This window comes from Morchella sextelata (assembly GCF_020137385.1).
Source record: "Morchella sextelata strain SCLS chromosome Unknown scls_3, whole genome shotgun sequence".
Taxonomy (NCBI): Eukaryota; Fungi; Ascomycota; class Pezizomycetes; order Pezizales; family Morchellaceae; genus Morchella; species Morchella sextelata.
The window spans coordinates 721,135-742,647 of record NW_025408618.1 but is presented as its reverse complement, the minus strand read 5'-3'; the positions used below and the strand labels follow the sequence as shown (position 1 = coordinate 742,647).

The 21,513-nt window shown below is 51.0% G+C and overlaps 5 protein-coding genes across 5 annotated transcripts; 2 read left to right on the top strand and 3 right to left on the bottom strand.

The window, feature by feature from the left end:
• Nucleotides 1–1,872: 1,872 nt before the first annotated feature.
• Nucleotides 1,873–3,824, bottom strand: H6S33_009022 (uncharacterized protein; the record flags this gene model as incomplete). The annotated part of the gene is made up of 5 exons (XM_044840371.1): nt 1,873–2,622; nt 2,671–3,110; nt 3,172–3,236; nt 3,296–3,498; nt 3,660–3,824. The coding sequence occupies 5 exons, from the start codon at nt 3,822–3,824 to the stop codon at nt 1,873–1,875; spliced, it is 1,623 nt and encodes a 540-aa protein (XP_044697837.1).
• Nucleotides 3,825–7,000: 3,176 nt separating this feature from the next.
• Nucleotides 7,001–7,726, bottom strand: H6S33_009021 (uncharacterized protein; the record flags this gene model as incomplete). The annotated part of the gene is made up of 2 exons (XM_044840370.1): nt 7,001–7,566; nt 7,633–7,726. The coding sequence occupies 2 exons, from the start codon at nt 7,724–7,726 to the stop codon at nt 7,001–7,003; spliced, it is 660 nt and encodes a 219-aa protein (XP_044697836.1).
• A 431-nt stretch (nt 7,727–8,157) lies between these two features.
• H6S33_009020 (uncharacterized protein) lies at nt 8,158–11,319 on the top strand (the record flags this gene model as incomplete). The annotated part of the gene is made up of 1 exon (XM_044840369.1): nt 8,158–11,319. The coding sequence occupies one exon, from the start codon at nt 8,158–8,160 to the stop codon at nt 11,317–11,319; it is 3,162 nt and encodes a 1,053-aa protein (XP_044697835.1).
• Nucleotides 11,320–14,014: 2,695 nt separating this feature from the next.
• H6S33_009019 (uncharacterized protein) lies at nt 14,015–16,241 on the bottom strand (the record flags this gene model as incomplete). Its single annotated transcript, XM_044840368.1, has 3 exons — nt 14,015–15,574; nt 15,645–15,970; nt 16,037–16,241. 3 exons carry the CDS (start codon nt 16,239–16,241, stop codon nt 14,015–14,017), a joined length of 2,091 nt encoding a protein of 696 aa, XP_044697834.1.
• Nucleotides 16,242–17,617: 1,376 nt separating this feature from the next.
• H6S33_009018 (uncharacterized protein) lies at nt 17,618–21,467 on the top strand (the record flags this gene model as incomplete). Its single annotated transcript, XM_044840367.1, has 3 exons — nt 17,618–19,457; nt 19,560–21,032; nt 21,103–21,467. 3 exons carry the CDS (start codon nt 17,618–17,620, stop codon nt 21,465–21,467), a joined length of 3,678 nt encoding a protein of 1,225 aa, XP_044697833.1.
• Between the last annotated feature and the right edge of the window lie 46 nt (nt 21,468–21,513).

The following is a 21,513-nucleotide window of genomic DNA, read 5'->3' as shown; positions in this document are numbered from 1 at the left end:
CAATCTGCCCGAAAAAAACATAGCTGTGAAATAATAACTTTAATAACTTTATGCCAAGGCGGCCAGATTAATTGGGATAATTCTTACCCTATTGGGATGATTAGATGATCATTATTTCCCGATTAGGACTAGTTTCTGGCTTGAAAAGAACATGAGGGTTGATTTTGACTGTCCGGCGCTGTACATAGCGGCAAAGAAAACTTGGTAGATTACCCGCAGAAGGCAATACATGATAATCAAAATCGTACGAGGAAGTAAAAAATCTATAGATCTAGTATGTTCAGTGATAATTGTATAACTTCAGTAGTATTGTTCCCTAGGTAAGGTTGTAACCGAAAACTAACAAATAAGGTCCTTTTACTTTTAGCCATGTCTTCTATACCTCGAACAAAGGGGCCTTAGACTACATCTTCATTCAGTTTGAGACGCGTTTAATTGTATGTATATCATGTATATACAAGTATGTACATACATAAGTACCCCTCCGGTAGAAGGGCTGGGTAGTAGGTACGAGCCTAATGAGTACTTACGTCTTGAACCTACATACGATGTAGAGAGCACGGTAATTTGAAAATGGCTTGCCGAGAAAATGTCACCAGCCGCCGTGTCCAGGTCGTTAAATTTGCTCTCCCGGCAACATATGGCGCGAGAAGGCATAGGGGGTGGGTGTGTCAACTTCAGAGGAACCTTTTTTGTATGGGAATTAGAGAAAATTCCACCGTTAGGCTAGGCGCTAGTACCATTGTGTGAGTAGATCTCCCAATTTCTATAGATTGATTGGCTGCAAACGCCGAAGTTTACACACCTACCCACCATAGCTTCTCGAGCCATACGTCCGTAGAGTTAGTCCGGATCAATAACAATCATAGATGCCCTAAAGAAAACTTAGCAAAAGAAAAACGCCCTCTTCAGATTGGCGAATTGCATACTTTCCTCATATCTGGCATGTCCAGGAAAGGCCTGCTCTACGCAGCGCTGTTGGGACCAACAATTCATTTTTTCTCCTCTCATTTTTCTTTTCTTTTTCCGATTCCCTGCGGTAACAAGGGAAGGGAAAAAAAAGCTCGCGGCAACAAATGAATCAAAACGCACTCAGCTGATGGCCAGGGAAGCGATGGATCACCCTTACACTCGGCTCACTCCTGACTATCCATACAAATTGTACTCTACTTCGATAAAACGAGAAGAGACTGGCTCTTAATACCAGGAACAGGAAAAAAAGTGATCGGGTCAGGAAAAGCAAAATTCAATCCTCATGGAGCTCGAAGTCCGATTTAAGATCATACGTCATCTGCGGCTCGAAAACAAGCTTTTTCATCCGGACCAATGCCCTGAAATAGCTTATCTCTTATCTCTTATCTCTTATCTTGGATAGCTTTGTGGCTTGGCATTTCCTTTAAAAGATTATTAAAGTCGTGAGACTTTAATTTTTCAGTGGATAGATTAGTGGCGGTGTATTTCTTAACGGCCCCTTATACTAGCTGTTCAACCGAGTTTTCTCCCTGATTAATTCAAATTTATACTGAGAGTGAGGAGTGCAATATAAGAGGGTATAACTAAAGATGCTTTACAGAAATGGAAAAGCTACAGGCTAAACCAAGGAAAACAAAGTACATATATGTCGAATAGATATGGCTTGAAGGTTCAAAGTATGCATCGTTACTTCTCTATGAAAAACAGGAATCGACATCCAAACAAAAAGTTTCCAAATGCTTCATGAATATCAAAAGAAGAAACTCCAAACATGATAATTCCCAATAACTCCATCCCAACTGATAAAATGAAAAAAGAAGTGGTACAAATATACAAGATAACGTGCTAGACAAAGTAAAAGTCTAGACGTAATATTTACGGCCTCAACACGCAAAATCATTACTCATGCCATGATCTATCAAGAGGACCATCGGCAATGATACCTCCTTCAACCCCCAAGCTCTTCAGCTTCCTAGCCAATAACCCATGTGATTCACCACTAACTAAAGAGGTTTTAACGCTCATTTTCTCAAACTCGCCAGCATCACCGTTAACATCGCTGACCGAATCCAGATCCATCATTTTTCCATGGTCCATCTCAATGTCCGAAGGCGTGAACAGCATTGCCTTTTCTTCATCCTTTGAGGGAAGCCTTCCTTTTACCCCAACCATCTCCGAATAACTGGCCCTTCTTTTCCTGTAGCTAGCCAAGGAAGTAAGTGTGGAAGTGCTGTTTTCTGCCTTCCATGGACTAAACTTCGGTTCAGGCCATAAGACCTCATTTCTCAATTTCTCCTTACCATCAGGGACTCTGTTGGCAAAAACAATCCTAATTGATTTGTGAAGATAGTAACGTCCTCGACTAGGGCAAACAATGTGCAAGTGGATTAAATAACGCAATGCATCCTTTTCCTTTTCCCTTTTCATAGAAACCGTGGAACTTTGGGGAAGATCCGAAAGCAACGCGTTGCCCGCTGAATAGCTTTTCTGTCTGATGAATGTTTTCGTACCTGCATCCATATCTTTGAGATCATATGGAACTAAGAAAAGCTTTACAGCCGTCTTATTTGGGTTCTTGATCACAATTTGGAGTTGCCCACGCTGAGGAATGCGATAGGCGCCCCCAATGCCTGGAGGAACTTTCGAAGGCTTATTTTTCTCAGCACTAAGGGCAGTATCGAGATCAATTTGACCCACATATGGAGAAGGACTATCGTAGTCTCCCACAGAGTAAAAATAAGCGGGGAACGGTAAGGTCACATGGGCCGGGCAACGAAGCGAAGCTTTGCATTTCCCAATACCCAGAACGCCAATTTGAGCGACGAAACTGAGCGGTTTAGACGGGGTGGTAGACATGCGGCCATTGAGTATAGATTCTTCGTAAGAGCCGACGAACGATCCAAAAGGCAAATCAGATGTAGAATTTGCAAAGCCGGAAAGGCGACGAGTTTGGCGAGAAGATATTGAAGGAGACGGGAGCTCTTGCCAATTTTCCGAAATACGCCGACTGCCAGTCCCTGATCCAAAAGACTGTCGAGAAGTAAGAGGTGCTGATGGCGAGAGTTGAAGTGAAGAAAGTGAAGATGCTGGGACAGGGAAACGTTTTTCTGATTTGGATGTAGAGATAGCTATTGGTTCTGTCGAAGTTTGTAAAGGGTTATTTTCATTATTGTCATTATCGGGGTTGGATGAGTGTACTAGTGGTGATGTCGGTGCCTTCAAAACAAAATTTGAGAAAGATGGAGCCCTCTGCCGGGTTCGGGCTTGGTGAATTTCAGAGACATTGTCTGCACCAAAAGCAACACTTCCAGATGACACAGACGATGGGTTTGTCGAGAAGAGAGATTTGAACTCCAAGCTCAATGGGGAAGTTTGCCGAAGGATGGGAGATTGCGGATAAATCTGGCTATTTCGAGATTCATTTACAAATACTCCTTGATGAAGAGCAGAATGCGGACGGTCAGGATGTTCATCGATGAAATGTTGTTCTGGTGAGTGTGTTGTGTGGTAGTTGTAGTTGGATAGCTGTGTCGCACTAAGTTAGCGAGTTGACAAAGTTCGGATGAAGGAAGCGGCATGGGATAAGCAATATGTGGAACATGTGGAAGCAACAGGGAAGCAGCAGCAGAAGCAGCAGAAGTTGTGGGGTAGGAAAGTTGGTGGGTGGGTGGCTAAAGAGGAATTACCGAGCGATTGGGAACCCAGGTAGAAGTTTGACCAGCTTTAATTCTTTCAATCAGCTCTGCCCTGTCGGTGACTCGTGACGACGTGATGATTTCTGGCAAAGATGACGGAGTTGTGGAGGGGAAAGTAGGTGGCGAGTCAGTTGGGCTGGGGTCATGGGAATGCATTTTCAACTGCACTTGGGAAGATTCGCCGACCACCTCTGGTGGTTGTGGTGGTAGTGGAGGAGAAGGATTGCGATGATGGTGGTAGACGAGGGGCATGGAGAAACACTTGTGGCAGTAACTTTGACGTGGAATGGGAGTTTGCTATAGAGAGCTCCATGAGTGAGTGAATATAAACCGAAGAGAAGGAGAAGAGGAGCGAGGACAAGGACGAGAATAAGGGTAGAACCAAGGAAGAGAGGAGGAAGGGACCATCCGGGTGGGGGGAAATTACATGAGCAACCGTGGAGAAACAGCTCTCCATGCTCTGACAAAACTCATCGATCTGAACTGATTATTTACTATTCAAAGGCTATCTATCTCTAACGCCTACAATTTTCTTCCAGTCAGGATACATATCTGATCTACTGTACTACCTGCTGGCTCCACTTATTCTCATGCTTTGATTGTTCGCTCTTACTTTTACATGGTACAGCTTGATTGCATGATACTCTGATTCCTCCTACAAAATGCCCCTCATCGGCGCCTGCTTTGAGAGCTACGTAGACTAACAGCAGCTATGATACCTCACACGACGAGAAGGATGCATGCGAGCCCTGCACTCCACCTTTCGCCCGATACCACTCTAGAGTACCTACATGTACTCTAGATCTATGTACATGTATGTACCTACATTTAGGTACATACTCTAGTGCACAACCTCTACTCCCCTTGCTGGAACTTGGTACGTCTGCTGCCTCCTGGTGACGAGATAGCTTCACCAAAAATCTACTCGAAGTTCTCTTTGTGGGTCTGTATTTATATACTCCCATTCACTTCTCCAACTGCTATAGCCCACTAAAGTATATGCAGACACATGTACCTGCCCATACAGTCCAGTTTCGCGATATACCGACCTACCTACATGTGCCTACAATACCCTTACCTACCTACATTAATATTATACTGTATCTACACAAGAAATGTTTATCCTCGTGAGGCCATGCTTCTTCAAACTACGGTACTTGGATATATTATGGTATGCGCATATGATGAACGAAATTAGCGCAGTTAGCGAAAAATAAACTGGTGGTTACCAGCCGGGTTAGTACCTACCTACATACATGTACATGTAGGTACATATAGGTACATGTAGGTAGCTAGGTACATGTAGGTAGCTAGGTACATGTAACTACGATTCCTTTCTCAGAAAGTACACCCTTTATTTCTTTCATTATCACTGAATTATACCCAAACCCGTCAAACATTTTTGTCCAATGATTCGAGATTGACCCACAAAAAATGGTTGTTTTCGAACCTCTATGGCTCGCTTAAAGTAATTATAAGCGCCAATCTTCATGGGTCATGTTTCCGACAAGAGCTTAAGCTTAAACTTAGTCCAAAAGAAAGGTACCAAATTCAAATTTCTTTTTTCTGCTCTCCTCTGCTTTCTTTTCTTGTCCAACTCATCTATTACTCTCCGGTGATTGATCGAAGTACTTATGGCTATGCTTTCTGGTTGAAATTCAGAACGAGGATGTTAAGTAGGTGTTCTAGATATTCCAAGTTTAGGTACAGAATTCGAACTCTCTCGCAATTGTCGGACGTTTCACAACGCACCCGACCAGATATGTATGGTCAACCCCGCTGTATGTGCATGAGAGCCAAACAGAAAGGTGGAAGGCGATCAGTGCATGCAGCAGCTATTCTACTCTACTCGTAGTGAGCTAACGTTTGTGGACGCGACTGATATTGCATGCCATACAAAAAATACGCCAAGCTCATGATTTTGGGTGTATGCAATAATGGCCCGGTTTAAAAACGTCAGCTCCCTACGAGTACTCTACTCTAGTACAGAGAGTACATACCTAGTACTCTAGAGTACCGCAGAATCTCAGGAATAACGAATCGGACTGGGCTGGAATACCACTTACCCATTGGTCAAGACGACCAAAAGTTATGCTTTGGGTTTGTCGGATTGAGGCTCAACAAGCATTTGACTAATCCGAAGCCCAATATTCCCAGTCCAGTTCGATTCGTTATTCCTGAGATTTTGCGGTATGTACTCTATTCTACAGTACATGATACATACTGTAGGTATTAAGTAGGTACTCTAGGTCTGAACTAGCTGCCTTATGCAAGATTTGGCTTATATGCAAACCCAGCTGTGTTCAGAAACGTCATTAATTTACGAATAAGCAGAACCCAGAGTACCTACATCGGCGTCCGGGAGTTGCTTGGTACCGAAACTAATTATTCTGCAAACCCCTCCCTTCGATTGAACTCATGAGCTACATACAATTGCAATACCAGTGCCTAGGTACCTAATTTAACAATTACTCAACTCGTACGCCCGCCCTCCCCCTCCTTTCTGCCCACTTTCTGCCTGCTCACTCAGGCTTCTAAAAAAGAAAAAGGTGCAGGGCTCTTTTACCCTATCTTATCATTAACAACGGTACAGTAAGATATGTAAATACCTACTCAACAAAACGGAAATGTCACTAGCGTTTTGGGGGCGTATCGCGCGTCCGTATCAATAATTAATTGAGACGTGGCGAAAGATACATCTAGACATCGGATACAGATTGCTCTACCGGCCATAGACTAATAGGCAATATCGGCAATGTACCTATCGCGCAAGATGAGCTGCAGCAAGACAGAAATTCCGCAATTTTGGGATTTGTGTACGTAGATGAAATCCATATACTCGTAGTTTTTTGACGTTTCCGGACGCGACCACTATTGCATGCCATATAAAAGATAGCCTTGGCGGGTTTTTTCTGTGTATGCAATAGCAGTTGCGTCCGGAAACGCTGTGAAATTGCGAGTATGCAATTCTAGCAGGTTGCCTTTCAAATGAGAGGATTCGGTTTCATGAAATTTATAAATAACACCTAAATGCACAAGCAGGTAAATATTAAATGAGACCTAGGGCACGGAGAATTATGTCAGATCGGTGAGTGATGACCTATGATTCAATGCGGTTGGTGTGTAGTAGGTAGGGTCCAGAAACATGGCACAATCAGATACTCGCAACTTAAATGTGACTTTTTGGGATTTGTATGATGTATTCATTAAGTTTGTGTAAGAATTACGATTCATGTATTGCTAGTAAATGCATGTCACTGTATGTAGTATAGTAAAGACACGAAACGCCAGAAACACTTAAAATGAAACAAAGAGATAGGTTTAATCTTTCTTCAAGATGAGCCCATCATGGCCTTAACTTTATCCAGTAGCATTGAGCCCTGCTTCCCCAGCTTCTGTTGACCTTTTGCTGTCCGTGCACCCATAACGTTCTTCCGTCTCTGCCTCTCCCTTTCTTTATGTTCGTGATTCTTCCTCTTTTGCTCAATCTCCTTTAATTCTGCCTCGCGTTCCGCCTGAACCTTTGCTGCATATTCCTCTTCGCGCTTGAAAGATGATGTTTTGGGTTTCTTCGGGGGTCTCCGTGAGCGATATCCTTTTTCTTCTTGATCCTTTTCTTCAACTGGTGCTGGAGTCTCCAATGCGGCTTGTCGCTCTGGGTGCATCTTTTGGACTTTGGGCTCTGGAGCATCTTTCTCTACCTCCCCCGAGTCTTCTGCTGCCTTCCGTATCCTAGCACGTTCTTTCTCCTCTTGCTCCTTCAGCATTGCGGCTTCTTCGAGATATTTTTGCGCCTGGGCTGCGTATAGGTCGGTAGATGATTCATCTTTGGAGACGACCTTCGAAAATGTTTTCTTAACTTTTGCTTTGTGGATGAGAGACTTTTTAATCTTAACAACTAGAGCGTGAATGATGATATTAGTGGGTGAATTCAACAGTGCTTCAATAGGTGAGTAGTCTGAACCTTTGCGCCTGTAGGTTCCGTCAGGTAGGTTGGCGGGGCCAACATTAAAGCCCTTTCTTCTCTCAGGCTTTTCCTTGAACTGTTCCTTCGCCATATCTCGTTGTTTTATAAGTTGCGGGGGATGTGTGTTCAAAGTGTTGACGTCGTGGGTCGCTTTTTCCTTTCCTCAACGCCACATGTTGAGGCGTGTCTTAGTCACCGAGCCGCATTTTTTTTTTTTTGTTCAGGCGTTTCTCGTCCCACCTCTGTTGCTTCAAGTCGTGACGGAACCCCGCCATCGGAGCCGCCACATTGAACATTTGGGCTTCAATTCCTCTGAAATTAGTTGCAAAGCCTCCCGCGGCTGCAAATATCACGTTTCGCGCGTGGAGGGCATGTCTGAAGGTTTGTAGTCAATTTCTTTTTTTACATGTTTGTGTGATTTTTGTTTCAAGAATTGAGTACCTGATCATTCCTCCATTTCTACAGACATCACATTCGATTCGCCTGTACGGTTACGGTTACCAGCTGGGGTGTTCACGGGGTATGCTCGAACGGGTTTCCATTCGATTGGAGACTTGCGGTCGCCGTCTTCTACGTGGACAATTGAAGAAGAGGATGCTACATTCTGCATTCTGGGTTCATGGAGCCGGTGAATTGGATTTCAGTTCAACAAGCCTGTTTGGGTTTGGGTTGGGGAGTAGTGGCGGAAAGGGACCAGATAATTACGATGAAGAGAATGTAGAGGGGGGTCGTGAGAAGGATTGTTTAAAGGGCCGAAGTGCCACGAAGGATGTCGTTCGATTGGAATTTCTATACCCAGCAAAGACACTCGCATTTTTACGATATTTTTCGACGCCACTACGGAGAGAGGATCACGAGTACTCGCCGCCCGGAACAGTGTTTTCTCATGGATCTAAAAGATTATACACAACTGTAAGAAAGGAGCCAGAACTTGAACCGGAAATTAGATTCCCTGACGCCGAAGCCATGCCAGAGTGGGATGAACGGTTTATAAGCCTTCAACATCTGCAAGGGTCTGGGGAACAAGCTTATTACGATCAGGCATGGTATCATTATCTAAACGAGAAAGATAGAGGAAACCGTTCAGCTAAGAAAGATCAACGACACTGGATGCTCTCATATTTACAGTACTCAGACCGACGGATCGATAAAGAAAGGATTGTGACCATGTTCCAGCATATATCAGCCGAGAAAAGGACACCAGAGGAATATTCGAAGATAGTCATTGCCCTACTTGATCTCGGTATGGTTGATGCTGCCTTTTCGGTTTTGAAGACCAATGTTTCGCGAGGCTACAGCTCGAAGCTTGCAGGCTTTGAGCAGTTCATTGCACATTGTATCGACTACGACTTTGAAATGGCAGTGAAGGCATGGGAGCTGTTAGAAAGTTGCCCACCGACACACCCCCATTCACTCAATACCACCTTGGTTGCCATATTGGTGCCCAATTTCAAGGAAAAGTTCATTCATATGGCAGAAACAATGCAAAGAGGAAGTTCGATACAGCGATTTGTTGAGGAGCTGTTGAGGGGAGCATTGGAATCATTGACATCTCCACAGGTTTCCCCGAATGATTCTCTGGAATACAAGCATATATGGGACCTTATGCAATCATTAAACATGGAAAAAAGAAGTGCAGACTACGAACACGTCCTTTTTCACCTTTACCGCCACCAGGATTTCGTTCAAGCCACAGATATATATCTTGAATACCGAGAATTTGCTGGTATCAAGCCGAGCGATAGCGTGTTGAATGCTGCCCTCCGCGCTTTCAGGGAGCAGCTTGATTGGAAGGGCATGCAACTGGTTTTCGATGATTGGTTCGCTTTCGGATCCCAACCTGATCAACAAGCCTATTACATTCTCATGAAGGAAATGGCACGCCGGGGCGAGTCGGGTATAGTGAAGGAGTTGGTAGGCCAGTTTTTTGAGCGCTTTGAGTTGCAAACCGTATTCCCGTATAATCACCTGATGCAGGCGCATACTATCCGTGGGGAATTGGAAGAGGTGATCAAGGTTTTCAACACAATCAAGGGGATTGGATTGACACCTGATAGAGTATCCCACAATATCCTCATCAATGCTCATGCAAAGGCGAATGACGTGGATGGGGCTTTAAACCGGGTCCAGGATATGTATGCTGCCAACTTAAAACCCGATGCATATACTTTCACTACATTGATAACCATGGCTTCGGAACGTGGTGACGTTGAAAACACCAAGAGGTTGTTTGATGAGGCAGTGGAGAATGGTTTTGAACCAAACAACATGATGTATGCGGCCTTAATCGCTGCACATGTGGCTGTAGACGATATTGAGGCTGCAGAGACAATTCTGGAAAAGGTGGAAGACAACAGGGCCGAGAAACCGGAATCTACAATCAAAACAACACAGCTGTGGAATAACTTGCTCGCGGGATATGCTTCTAGGAAGCAAACGGATAAGCTGAACACGGCATATCACCGTATGCGAAATTTGAGAGTGCCTTTCGATGAATACACTTACGGAATTCTCATGCATTCGCTATGCCTTATCAACAAAGTAGAGGCCGCCTACAACATCCTACAGGTCTTACAGGAAGAAGGATTTCAACCGAGCGAGATTCATTACTCTATTCTCATGGTGGGACACATGAGTAGAAGGGATACTGGAAGGGTTTGGGATACGTTTCGGGAAATGCGAAAGCAGGAAATCACGCCTCAGTCTACTTCGCTAGCACTTCTTATCCAGGCGTCGGCATTCTTGGAACACTCCAAGTGGCGATTACGGGGTGGAGCACTGGTATTGGAGTCTGCAAATGAGATCCTAGTAGAGGTCACCAAAAAGGTCGAAGTGTTGGATCTTCTATCAATGGACCTAGTCAAATCGGCAACTCCTCCTTGGCTTTTCACACCATTGGTCTCTATTTACGGTAAAGAACGCATGTACGCGAAAGCTCTGGAGAAATTCGAAGACTTCCTTAATCTAGCCCATGCGCAGAGGCCCGGTGGAACCAGACCCACACTTAAGATGTATATAGCATTGATGAATGCACATATGAAGGCAAACAACACCGACGGTGTGAGGTCAACGTGGGAGAGTTGCAAAAGACTTGCCGGAAGGTTGGCTAAACCTGTCCAACAATCCACTACGAACACTGCGATCTTTTTTAAGCGCCACACCCTTTGTTCTCCGTTCAGCATTTTCATCAAAGCCATGTCACAGGCTGGCGATCTCACATCCATAGATATAGAGATGCAGATTCTCGTGAATATGGGGTACGAGTTCGACAATAATGTTTGGAACGACTATGTTCAAGCATTCACCATAGGGGGGGACCTACACCGAGCTTTCGCGGTCTGTGAGAAAAAGTTAATGCCAGGGTGGCCCGGACGAAAAGGGTACTATTACACCCAGGCTTCAGATATGAAGCCCCAAATGCCAACCTTCTACCCCTTCATCCGGACTCTCGAAACAATGACAACCGAGCTGCGACAGGTTGAGAACTCGATAAGGGAAGGAAATAGGGTTGCAGATGGATTAATGAAGGATTACGACCGAAATTATCCGAGGACTCTGGAAGCTTGCCAGAACTTGATCGACAAGGAACCGAGAATTGCAAAAGAGGTTGCTTTCAGAATCGGGACGGAGGTTACGAGGGATGGAAGGATGGTTCCTTGGGGTCCTCACTCGAAGCGGACATAGAAGCATGGTAGCAGCGGCGAGTTGTGGATTTTCTTTCTTTGTTTTTTCTTTCCATCATTTTCTTCTCTATCGGCTTTTATGAATCTCACCTACATGTTCTCTTCTTGCTGTAAATGCGTTTTTATATTTGCTGGTGAGTAAACGGTTAGATCATTTTACATGGCGCGGATTATATCTGGGAAAGCAGTTGAGGGCGATATGATATAGTATATATTGTTTGAGTAGTTATTTTGGTGGCGGGGTGTTTATATCTTTTTTTCCCCCCCTACGGTTGTAGTGCATGTAGAACAGAGGGTGGGGGGCAGACGAAAAGGGTGGGGGTGGGAGGTCGGGAGGTGGGGGTAAAAACTGAACTGTTATTTTTTCTCCTTCACTGCATGTACCTATTCTTTATGAATTGTATATAAATATCATATCCCGGGGGTCCGGAAAGAGACACAACATGGAGCGAGCATTGAAAGCATTAAAACGCAATCCTTTGCATAAGAAAGACGGGATAGATCCACTGGCTATGAATATTCCCAAGTCAGGTAGTAATAATAGCCTCGTAGCCACGGAAGTAATATCCTACGTATGGTAATGGCTTAACTCGCGATCGGGATTCCGTAGTGTAGTATTGCATATACTTTACTATGGAAGGTGTATCTTATTCGTTCGGACTGTAGTATTGGCGCTAAAAAAAATTATAACCGAATAACCCGTACTACTACATGTATTGAAGGGATTTTGCACTTCCGGGTACTTTTCTAACTGAACCGCGACGGTAACAAAATGATACGTCCCGGTCCTCCCCGTGGCTTGCAAATCGAACATGCCAACATTCTCGGGTCGACTGAATTCAGAGCTACTGGTTCTTGGCGTCGCTTCCCCTAGGACGCACTTCCATCTCTAAGGGTAGCCATTGGAAAAAATAACTCGTGCTGTTATAGGCGTCGATAGAGATCTAGGGACCCGGATCACAGTCCGTCACTCGTTTATAGGGTTGGCTGTATGCCCCCCTCCATGCCGGCTATTCTTCTTCTGTTGCTAGGATCCTGGAAGGGGTTGGCACGCAGCACAGGCGAGTGACACCTTGTGCCCCATTTGGCGGGAAATGAAAAGTTGGCTGGTGCGCGGAGAAGATTTCTTCTTCTGGGATATTTGTGTGGTTTTGTGCTTCTTTGATCGCGTATTTCTTTGACTGCTGCTGGTGAGTTTTCTGGGAATGATGGAGGTGGTGTTAACTGCCGAAAAAGAAGGGCGGATGAAGGGCCCAGATATGATTTTTTTTTTTTTTTTTTTTTTGGGGGGGGGGGAGTGATAGAGGAAAGAAATCCTAGATCAAAAATACCATAGGATGCAGATAGCCATCCCACTCGGCCACCGATGCATCCCCAAATTATGTTAATAGTCGGAGCAAGGCATACCACACAGCATAAGATTAGCTATATTGTGCCTACACAAACAAGGTTTAGAGAGAAACTCACCATCAAGATCGAACTACACGCACCCCCTCAATCCCCCGAATAAATTAAAAGAGGGGTCGTATGTGCAATAGCTATCTGATAATCACTGGGCTTTAGAGGAAAGGGGGCATGATAGGATGTAGATGTACATGTAGCTACTATGCGTGATGGGTCGTTGTGTTCTCGCATGGTTCCGCATGGAGAAGAAAGAACATGTGCAATGGTGAAAGCACAGCCACAGGGTTCCCCGGCGGACAGGGCTAGGTTTTGGCGGGCGGTGGGTTGGGTCACCTCTGACCGCTGCCGGTCCGCCGAACTGCCCTATAACCCACACTTTATTTTGGACGAGCGTCCTTCAATCGGACCTTCAACGGTAACCTCCACACACAGTGATGTCAGAAACATGGATAAAACCACTACCGCAGACTTTAGCAATGCCGTAACTACTGCGGTAATACTACCGTATACTCCGTTAAAACACGGAGATAAAGCGGCACATTCTCACAATGCCGTACTGATGCGGTATCAGTTTTACCCCCGTTTCTGATACTGTACGTATAATGCAATGCGTCTTAGTTTGAGGACACGATACCTATCAAGAAATCCATAAATTAACATCAAGTTAGCTCCTCATCACTTCATCACTTCATCACTTCATCTCTTCGATGAACCGTCATTCACAGACTATCACTCGGACATACAACCCAGTGATAGCAGCCTTGCAATTGCCAATCACGCCTTTAATCCGAGGGAAGAGTTAGATCGAGCTACTGGTACTGGGAAGAATAGGATTTAGTGGTGGGACGGGTATATGGATCTCTCCCTCCGGGGCTTGGTAGTTCTATGAGACCCCCAGAGCCTGCAATAAACGCTATAGCCAACCACGATTTGGGCTGAACCTATCTACACCTGCCTAGACACCCACCGGCCACCAACAACGGACTATTGTACTTATACTTGACGGTTACTGTGGAATATCTAGGATCGGAGGTGCCGGCCTGCATAGAAATTCTTCCGGCTCATAAGCCAAACCCCAGATTACACACACTGCACTGAATACACGAAACACTAATTCATAAAAACAGATCAATAGCAAAGAAATGGCCAGTTTATTTCTATCCTATATCTAATATACCTAGGTCCATGTCCATATCCATTACCCTCCTCCCCCCCCCCCCCCCCCCCCAAACCTTCCCACCGAACAAAGAACGAAAAAACACCACAAACGCCCCATCCCAAAAAGAAAAACTCTACTCAATCCTCTTCTTCCCCTCCTCCAACTTCTCAATCCCAAACACGCTCTTCCTCACTCTATGTCCCTTCTGCGCCCCCTCCCCACCCACCACCCATCTCCCCACCACCATATCCCTCTCCGCCTCCCTCCCCGCCTTCAGCGTCGCCTCAACACAGAACTGCGGCGGATTGAGAGCCGGCCACTTGACATACAGCACGCCGAAGCGCACGACGAAGCCCGCAGCCCACACGCCCACGCACAGCCAGCACAGCGCAAACACGCCCATCGGCAGCGGCGCCGCCGCCGCATCACGGGGCAGGAGCAGCGCAGCGAGCAGAAAGAAGGCTGCTGCCGCGAGGAGATATGGCACCGCCTGGATGAGGACCGGCCTGCGGTCGGTGAAGAGCCGGAGGGGGCCCGTGGAGGGCGAGGGCAGGTGCACGCCGAGGAAGAGGTCGAATGCGTCCTGGCGCGGGCCGTCGGCAAAGTTGTTGCGGATGTAGCGCGTGATCGAGTTTGAGGCGTCGGCGAGGGCGCCGGCCTTTGTGCGCACGCCGGTGCGCGTGTAGTCTGTCTTGAGGGCGCCGGTGCCCGAGTAGGCGCGGCTGACGACGTCGGCGTTGTCGGCCCAGGCGTTGCGGAAGAGGGTCTCGAAGCTTGTGTAGGCGGCGGTGTTGGTGCCGGGCGGGATGACGCCGGCATCGATCATTTGCTGGGCGAGGACTGTGCGCGCGATGATGCTCTGGACGACGTTTGTGCGGTCGAGGCAGTCCATGCAGTTTGTGCGGACGACGCCCGTCTGCCACGACTTGACGGAGGCCATTTGGCCGCTGCCGATGGAGTGGAAGTAGCGGTGCTCGCCGAGGGGGAGCTTGTCGAGGAGCAGCTGGGCGCGGTGCCACTGCATGTTGCGGCACTCGTGGTGGAAGTCAAAGTAGACGTAGTACAGCCTGTCGAGCAGGCCGCCGGTTGCTCCTGTGGGCGCAATCTCGCGGAAGCGCTCGGGGGTCACAAAGGAGGGCTCTTGGTGCTCTATGGGCGCGGGGGTGAGCGACTTGACGGCCGACTCGTAGGCGGCCTTGATGTGCGACTCGCGGCCGTTCTGGTTGATCAGGTTGACGAGGTGGGTTTCGCCGTAGAGACGGATGTGCTCGCTGAGATGCTTCCGCGCGGCAGGGAGCGCATGGTCGATGCCTTTGATTTGCAGTGTGGGCGTGAATTTCAAGGTGTTGAGCTCAGACCAGTAGACGGGGATGGAACCGCGGGTCTGGACGTGCGAGAACACTTGCGCTTGCTCGCTGTCGAGGCTGCTCTTGGTGTTGGCGGGAGACAAGTTCTGGGCGGAGAAGCCGAGACCCCCGAGACCCCCGGCGGTGTCCCCAAGGACAATGATCTGCTCGGTTTCGTTGAAATTGCCTGCATTGCCAGTGACATCTAGGCCGCGAGTGAAGTAGCGGGTTCCGGCGCGGTGCCGGGAGCGCCGAGTGATGAGGATGAAGGCGCAAGGCGTGGAGTTGATTGCGGTCGTAGCTATTGTGAGGAAGCCAAAGAACGTAGGCAGGATGTACGGATCGACCTATATATATATATATCCAGACAAATCAGCTACCAGTACAGCTTCCATGAAGCAAAACGGTCATTCTTACAGCAGGGTTGGAGCTCCGCAGGTCAATGAGATCCGACGAAATATACCGGTTCCAGAAGAACCTATCATCCGCCCTCTGCCACAGCGGCGCCGCCAGATCCGCGGCCGACTGCCGCTGGAAACTGTTTGTGAGGTCGAACGTGTACGAGAAGTACATTGGCCCCGTCCGCAGATGCGTGCGTAGTAGCGCTAGATACATGTCCTCGTCCGCATCGTGCAGCTGGCGCTCGCGCATGGGCAGGAACTCGGTCGCCAGGACTTTGTACACCATGTGGCCGCGGATGCGCCCAACCAGCTGGGCCTTTGTGATGATGATGATGTATTTATCTAGAACCGCCCTTGTAAGCCTTTACAGAGCTCCAGAGAGCGGGGGATGGACAGAAGAGAACTCACCAAGTCGCAGCTTGATGATGCCCAGGATGCCGGCGATGCTGGTGACACGCTTCCCGCCCGGCTTTGGCGAGTCGGTCAGCTTGATGTCGCCGGACGGGCGGGCGACGACGAGCGCGGGCGCGTCGGGCGTCGACGGCGAGCGGAAGGTGTAGTGTGTTTCCGAGGCGGTGACGTTGATGTCGCGGAACGGGTTGAGGGACGCCATGGTTCCTTGTGGTGGTGGTGGGTAGTAGTAGTAGTCGTAGTCTGGGGATGATGATGGGCTTCTTCTGGTAGGCGCATATATTGTATTTAGAGAGAGGCTTGAGGAGGGGCACAGTTGTTATATATGGAATCTCAGACTTGTTTCCTTTTTGTGGGGATGGGGGGGGGGGGAGTGTTTGTGGGGTGGGGGGGGGGGGATGGATGCATGTGTAGTTGGTTAGGCAGTGGTTGTTTTGCGGCTTAATGTGGCAAAATTAAAGAGGGATCGCAAGAAGTGTCGTCAGCCGGTGTTTCGCGTAGATTGGCTGGCAGGGAGGGAACGGGGAATGCCTGGGTGGTGCCTGGGTGGTGCCTGTGCGACGTGGAGATCGATATCTCGGGAAGGGCGAATCCACGGGTGCAGATGAGGGTGCGCGCGCTGTTTGATGATGCTCTGTCGGCCGGTCCTGGAGATCTGATACACAGATAGATATATCTGGTATGTATGGCGGGCAGTGAGTGATGGGCGCGGTGGAGATGCCCGAGAAGCGATCGCTGTTGGAAGGGGGGGGCCCTTTAATCTTGTGCGTTTGTTTGCTTGCCCTACTCTACATGTATTTACCTACTCTACGCAGCTATCCACGAGCCGAGCGGTTTGATTACGGGAAAGTACAGCACAGTGCGCCCACCTCGGCGCAGAGACTTCTGTTTGCATTCCAGAGACCCGGCTAGCTGCTATTTCGAGAGTAGCTGGAGTAGCTAGAGCAGAGCAGGTGGAGAGTGCCTACATGTAGGTGGAAGCGAAGATAAGACAGACGGTGGTGCTCTGTGGCTTTCTTTAGGCAGATTGTATCTACGCCACCTGCGCATGTCTCGGGCCTTTGCGTGCCACATCTCTGGTCACGTCGGCCTGGGCTGCTGTTCTGGCTGCCGGTCTGTGGTGATTGAACTCGAGGTTTCAATGCGTGCTGTGTTGTGTTGCTTGCTTGGGTGGCTTTATGCATGAATGGGTGTGTCGGGAAGCCAGCCCGGGCTGTCGATGTTCATTACTCACTCACTCTTGGCCAACTCAACTCACTCACTGGCTTAGTCTGCTATCCCGCGATTCGCACTTGGACAGAGAGAGACTGCACCCAATCACCCCCAATTCCCATTCATCCCTCGAAACAAGAACGCACACAGCCCACCTCTGTGGCTGGACTGTGGCTGGACTGTGGCACCCCCCTGCCTCCATCCTCTCCAGCTCTCCATCCATCTCACCCCCGAACCTCTCCACCACCAACAATCCCCCCCCCGAACCTCTCCACCACCAACAATCCCCCCCCCGAACCTCTCCACCACCAACAATCCCCCCCTCCCCTCCCCCCACCACACACAACCACAACCACAACCACAGCCATGACGCCCGACCTCCCCCCGGGGCTCACAGAGCAATACACAGCGCACCTCGCCCAGCAGCTGCAGTCCCACCTCTCCACGCCCACGCCCAACACCTACCTCGCCGCCAACATCATCAAGATCGCGCGCGACCAGCCGGGCCCCAAGACGTTCATCGCGGCCGTGCAGACGCTCGGAAAGTACTCTGACGAGTTCCTGGCGGGCGTCTACGACGAGGTCAAGCAGCGCTCGCGCCACACCGCCTTTGCGGCGCCGCCCGAACGCGCACATGGCGGCAGCGGCGGCGGCGAGATGCCCGGGGGGCTGCTGGTCCCGCGTAATGGCGGCAGGGACAGCGAGGCGGGGAAGAAGGAGAGTAGGCTGGGGCTGGATAGGCTGGCAAAGAGGATTAAGCTGGACTTGGAGGGCGGGAGAGATGCGGAGGAGGCGGCGGGGAAGGGGGAGGAGGTGAAGGAGGTTGTGGAGTTTAAGAAGCCGGCGCTGCCGGTCGGGAGGCATATCAGGGAGCGGAGGATGGACACGCCCTCGCACGGCGGCGGGCTCTCGCAGGCCGCGCGCGAGAAGCTGAATGCCCACCGCGCCCGCCGGCTGGGTGCTGGTGACGACAGAGATAGGGATAGGGACCGCGGCAGAGACGACCGCGGCGGCGGCGGCGACAGGCGGGCCGACTACGCCTACCGCGACTCCAAATACACGCCGCAGAACCTGCGGCGGCACGACCCCACGCCGCTCCGCGACGCCGGCCGCTACGCTAATGCCCGCCCCTCCACCGCGCGCTCCTCGCGCTTCGGCAACGCCACGCCGCGCATGCCGTCCACGTTCGACCGCGACCTCGAGGACGGGCCGGCCATTGGTGGTGGCGGTGGTGGTGCGGACGACAGCGCGCTCGACCGCGACTGGTACGCCGGCGACGAGCTGGGGCACGCGTTCGGCGACGAGACGCACAACCCGTTTGGCAGCGCCGACAACACGTGGGCCGACCAGCAGCGCGAGCAGGCGCTGCTCGAGAAGAAGCAGGGCAAGCGCATGAGCGCGCGCGCGCAGCAGAAGATGAAGGATGTCGACGCGTGGGAGACCAACAGGATGCTGACCAGCGGCGTGGCGCAGCGCGCGGACTATGGCGATGACGAGCTGGATGACGAGGAGGAGGTGCGCGTGCATCTGCTGGTGCATGATCTCAGGCCGCCGTTCCTCGACGGGAGGAGGGTGTTTACGAAGCAGCTCGATCCGATCCCGGCGGTGAGGGACCCGCAGAGCGATATGGCCGTGTTTAGTCGCAAGGGGAGCACGCTCGTGAAGGAGAAGCGCATGCAGCGCGAGCGCACCAAGCAGGCGCAGGAGGCGACGAACATCGCGGGTACGGCGCTGGGGAATGTGTTGGGGGTGAAGGACGACGACGATACGGACTCTGCCGCCGTGCTCGCGGCGGACAGCGCGGAGGGCGAGGGGAGCGGCAGTAACAAGTTCTCGGAGCACATGGCGAAGCAGAAGCCGCAGGAGGGCGGGGGCAGCGAGTTGACGAAGGGGCGGACGCTGCGGGAGCAGCGGGAGTTCCTGCCGGCGTTTGCGGTGCGCGAGGAGGTGCTGAGGGTCATTAGGGATAACCAGGTTGTGGTTGTGGTGGGCGAGACGGGCAGCGGGAAGACGACGCAGTTGACGCAGTTTCTGTATGAGGATGGATATGGCAAGAATGGCATGATTGGCTGCACGCAGCCTAGGAGGGTGGCGGCCATGAGTGTTGCGAAGAGGGTCAGTGAGGAGATGGAGGTCAGGCTGGGCGGGCTGGTGGGGTATGCGATCCGGTTTGAGGACTGCACGAGTGATGAGACGGTGATCAAGTGTGAGTGCTTCTTTTTTCATGATCTTGATATCATTGGTCTACTGCTGCTCTGTCTATCTATATATGCATATATGCTAACTACTACTCCTCTTGCGCTGACAGACATGACCGACGGCGTCCTCCTCCGCGAATCCCTCGTCGACCCCAACCTCGACAAGTACTCCTGCATCATCATGGACGAAGCCCACGAGCGCGCCCTCAACACCGACGTGCTCATGGGCCTCATCAAGAAGATCCTCGCGCGCCGCCGCGACCTCAAGCTCATCGTCACCTCGGCCACCATGAACGCCGAGCGCTTCTCGCGCTTCTACGGCGGCGCCCCCGAGTACATCATCCCCGGCCGCACCTTCCCCGTCGACGTGCTGTGGTCCAAGTCGCCGTGCGAGGACTACGTCGACGCCGCCGTCAAGCAGGTGCTGCAGATCCACGTCGGCCAGGGCTCCGGCGACATCCTCGTCTTCATGACGGGCCAGGAGGATATCGAGATCACGTGCGACGTCATCGCGGAGCGCCTCAAGCAGCTCAATAACCCGCCGAAGCTGAACATCCTGCCGATATACTCGCAGATGCCGGCAGACCTGCAGGCAAAGATCTTTGAGCGCGGCGAGGGCGGCGCGCGCAAGGTCATTGTGGCCACGAACATCGCGGAGACCTCGCTGACCGTCGAGGGCATCATGTACGTCGTCGACGCCGGCTTCTCGAAGCTCAAAGTCTACAACCCGCGCATGGGCATGGACGCCCTCCAGATCACGCCCATCTCGCAGGCCAACGCCTCGCAGCGCTCCGGGCGCGCCGGCCGAACAGGCCCGGGAAAGGCATACCGCCTGTACACGGAGCAGGCGTTCCGCAACGAGATGTACCTGCAGACCATCCCCGAGATCCAGCGCACCAACCTGTCCAACACCGTGCTGCTGCTCAAGTCGCTCGGCGTGCGCGACCTGCTCGAGTTCGACTTCATGGACCCGCCGCCGCAGGACACCATGACCACGTCGCTGTTCGACCTGTGGGCGCTCGGCGCCCTCTCCAACATCGGCGACCTCACGGGGCTCGGCAAGACCATGGCAAACTTCCCCATGGAGCCCAGCCTCTCGAAGCTCATCATCATGAGCGTCGACTACGGCTGCTCCGAGGAGATGCTGACCATCGTGTCCATGCTCTCGGTGCCGAGCGTGTTCTACCGCCCCAAGGAGCGCCAGGAGGAGAGCGACGCTGCGCGCGAGCGCTTCTTTGTCGCCGAGAGCGACCATCTGACGCTGCTGCATGTGTACACGCAGTGGAAGAGCAACGGGTACTCGGACCGGTGGTGCGTGCAGCACTTTCTGCAGCCCAAGGCGCTGCGGCGCGCGAAGGAGATCCGCAACCAGCTGATGGACATCATGAAGTTCCAGAAGATGGCGCTGAGCAGCTGCGGGACGGACTGGGACCTGATACGGAAGTGCATTTGCAGTGGGTATTATCACCAGGCCGCGAAGGTGAAGGGGATAGGCGAGTATACGAATCTGAGGACGAGTGTGACGGTGCAGTTGCATCCGACGAGTGCGCTGTATGGGTTGGGGTATCTGCCGGACTATGTCGGTCAGTTCTTCCCTCCCTCCCCCCCCCCCCATAATCCACTGAAGCGAAAAACTAACACCCCCCCCTACAGTCTACCACGAACTCATCCTCACCTCCAAAGAATACATGTCCACGGTCACCGCGGTCGACCCGCACTGGCTCGCGGAGCTCGGCGGCGTCTTCTACAGCGTCAAGGAGAAGGGCTACTCGGCGCGCGAGCGCCGCACAACAGAGAACGAGATCAACAAGAAGATGGAGATCGAGGCCAAGATGGCCGAGGACAAGGCGCAGCAGGAGGAGGACCTGGCGAACGCGCGCGCGCGGGAGGAGGCTATGGCGGGGAGGGGGGTGGCGCAGAGGCGGCCGGCGACGAGTGCCGTGGTTAGGAGGCCGGGGACGGCGGTGGGGGTGGTCAAGAGGCCGATGACGCCGAGTTTGAGGAGGAGGGGGTTTTAGAGAGAGAGAGGGGGGGGGGGGGGGTAGGACTTGTGTGCTCTTTTCT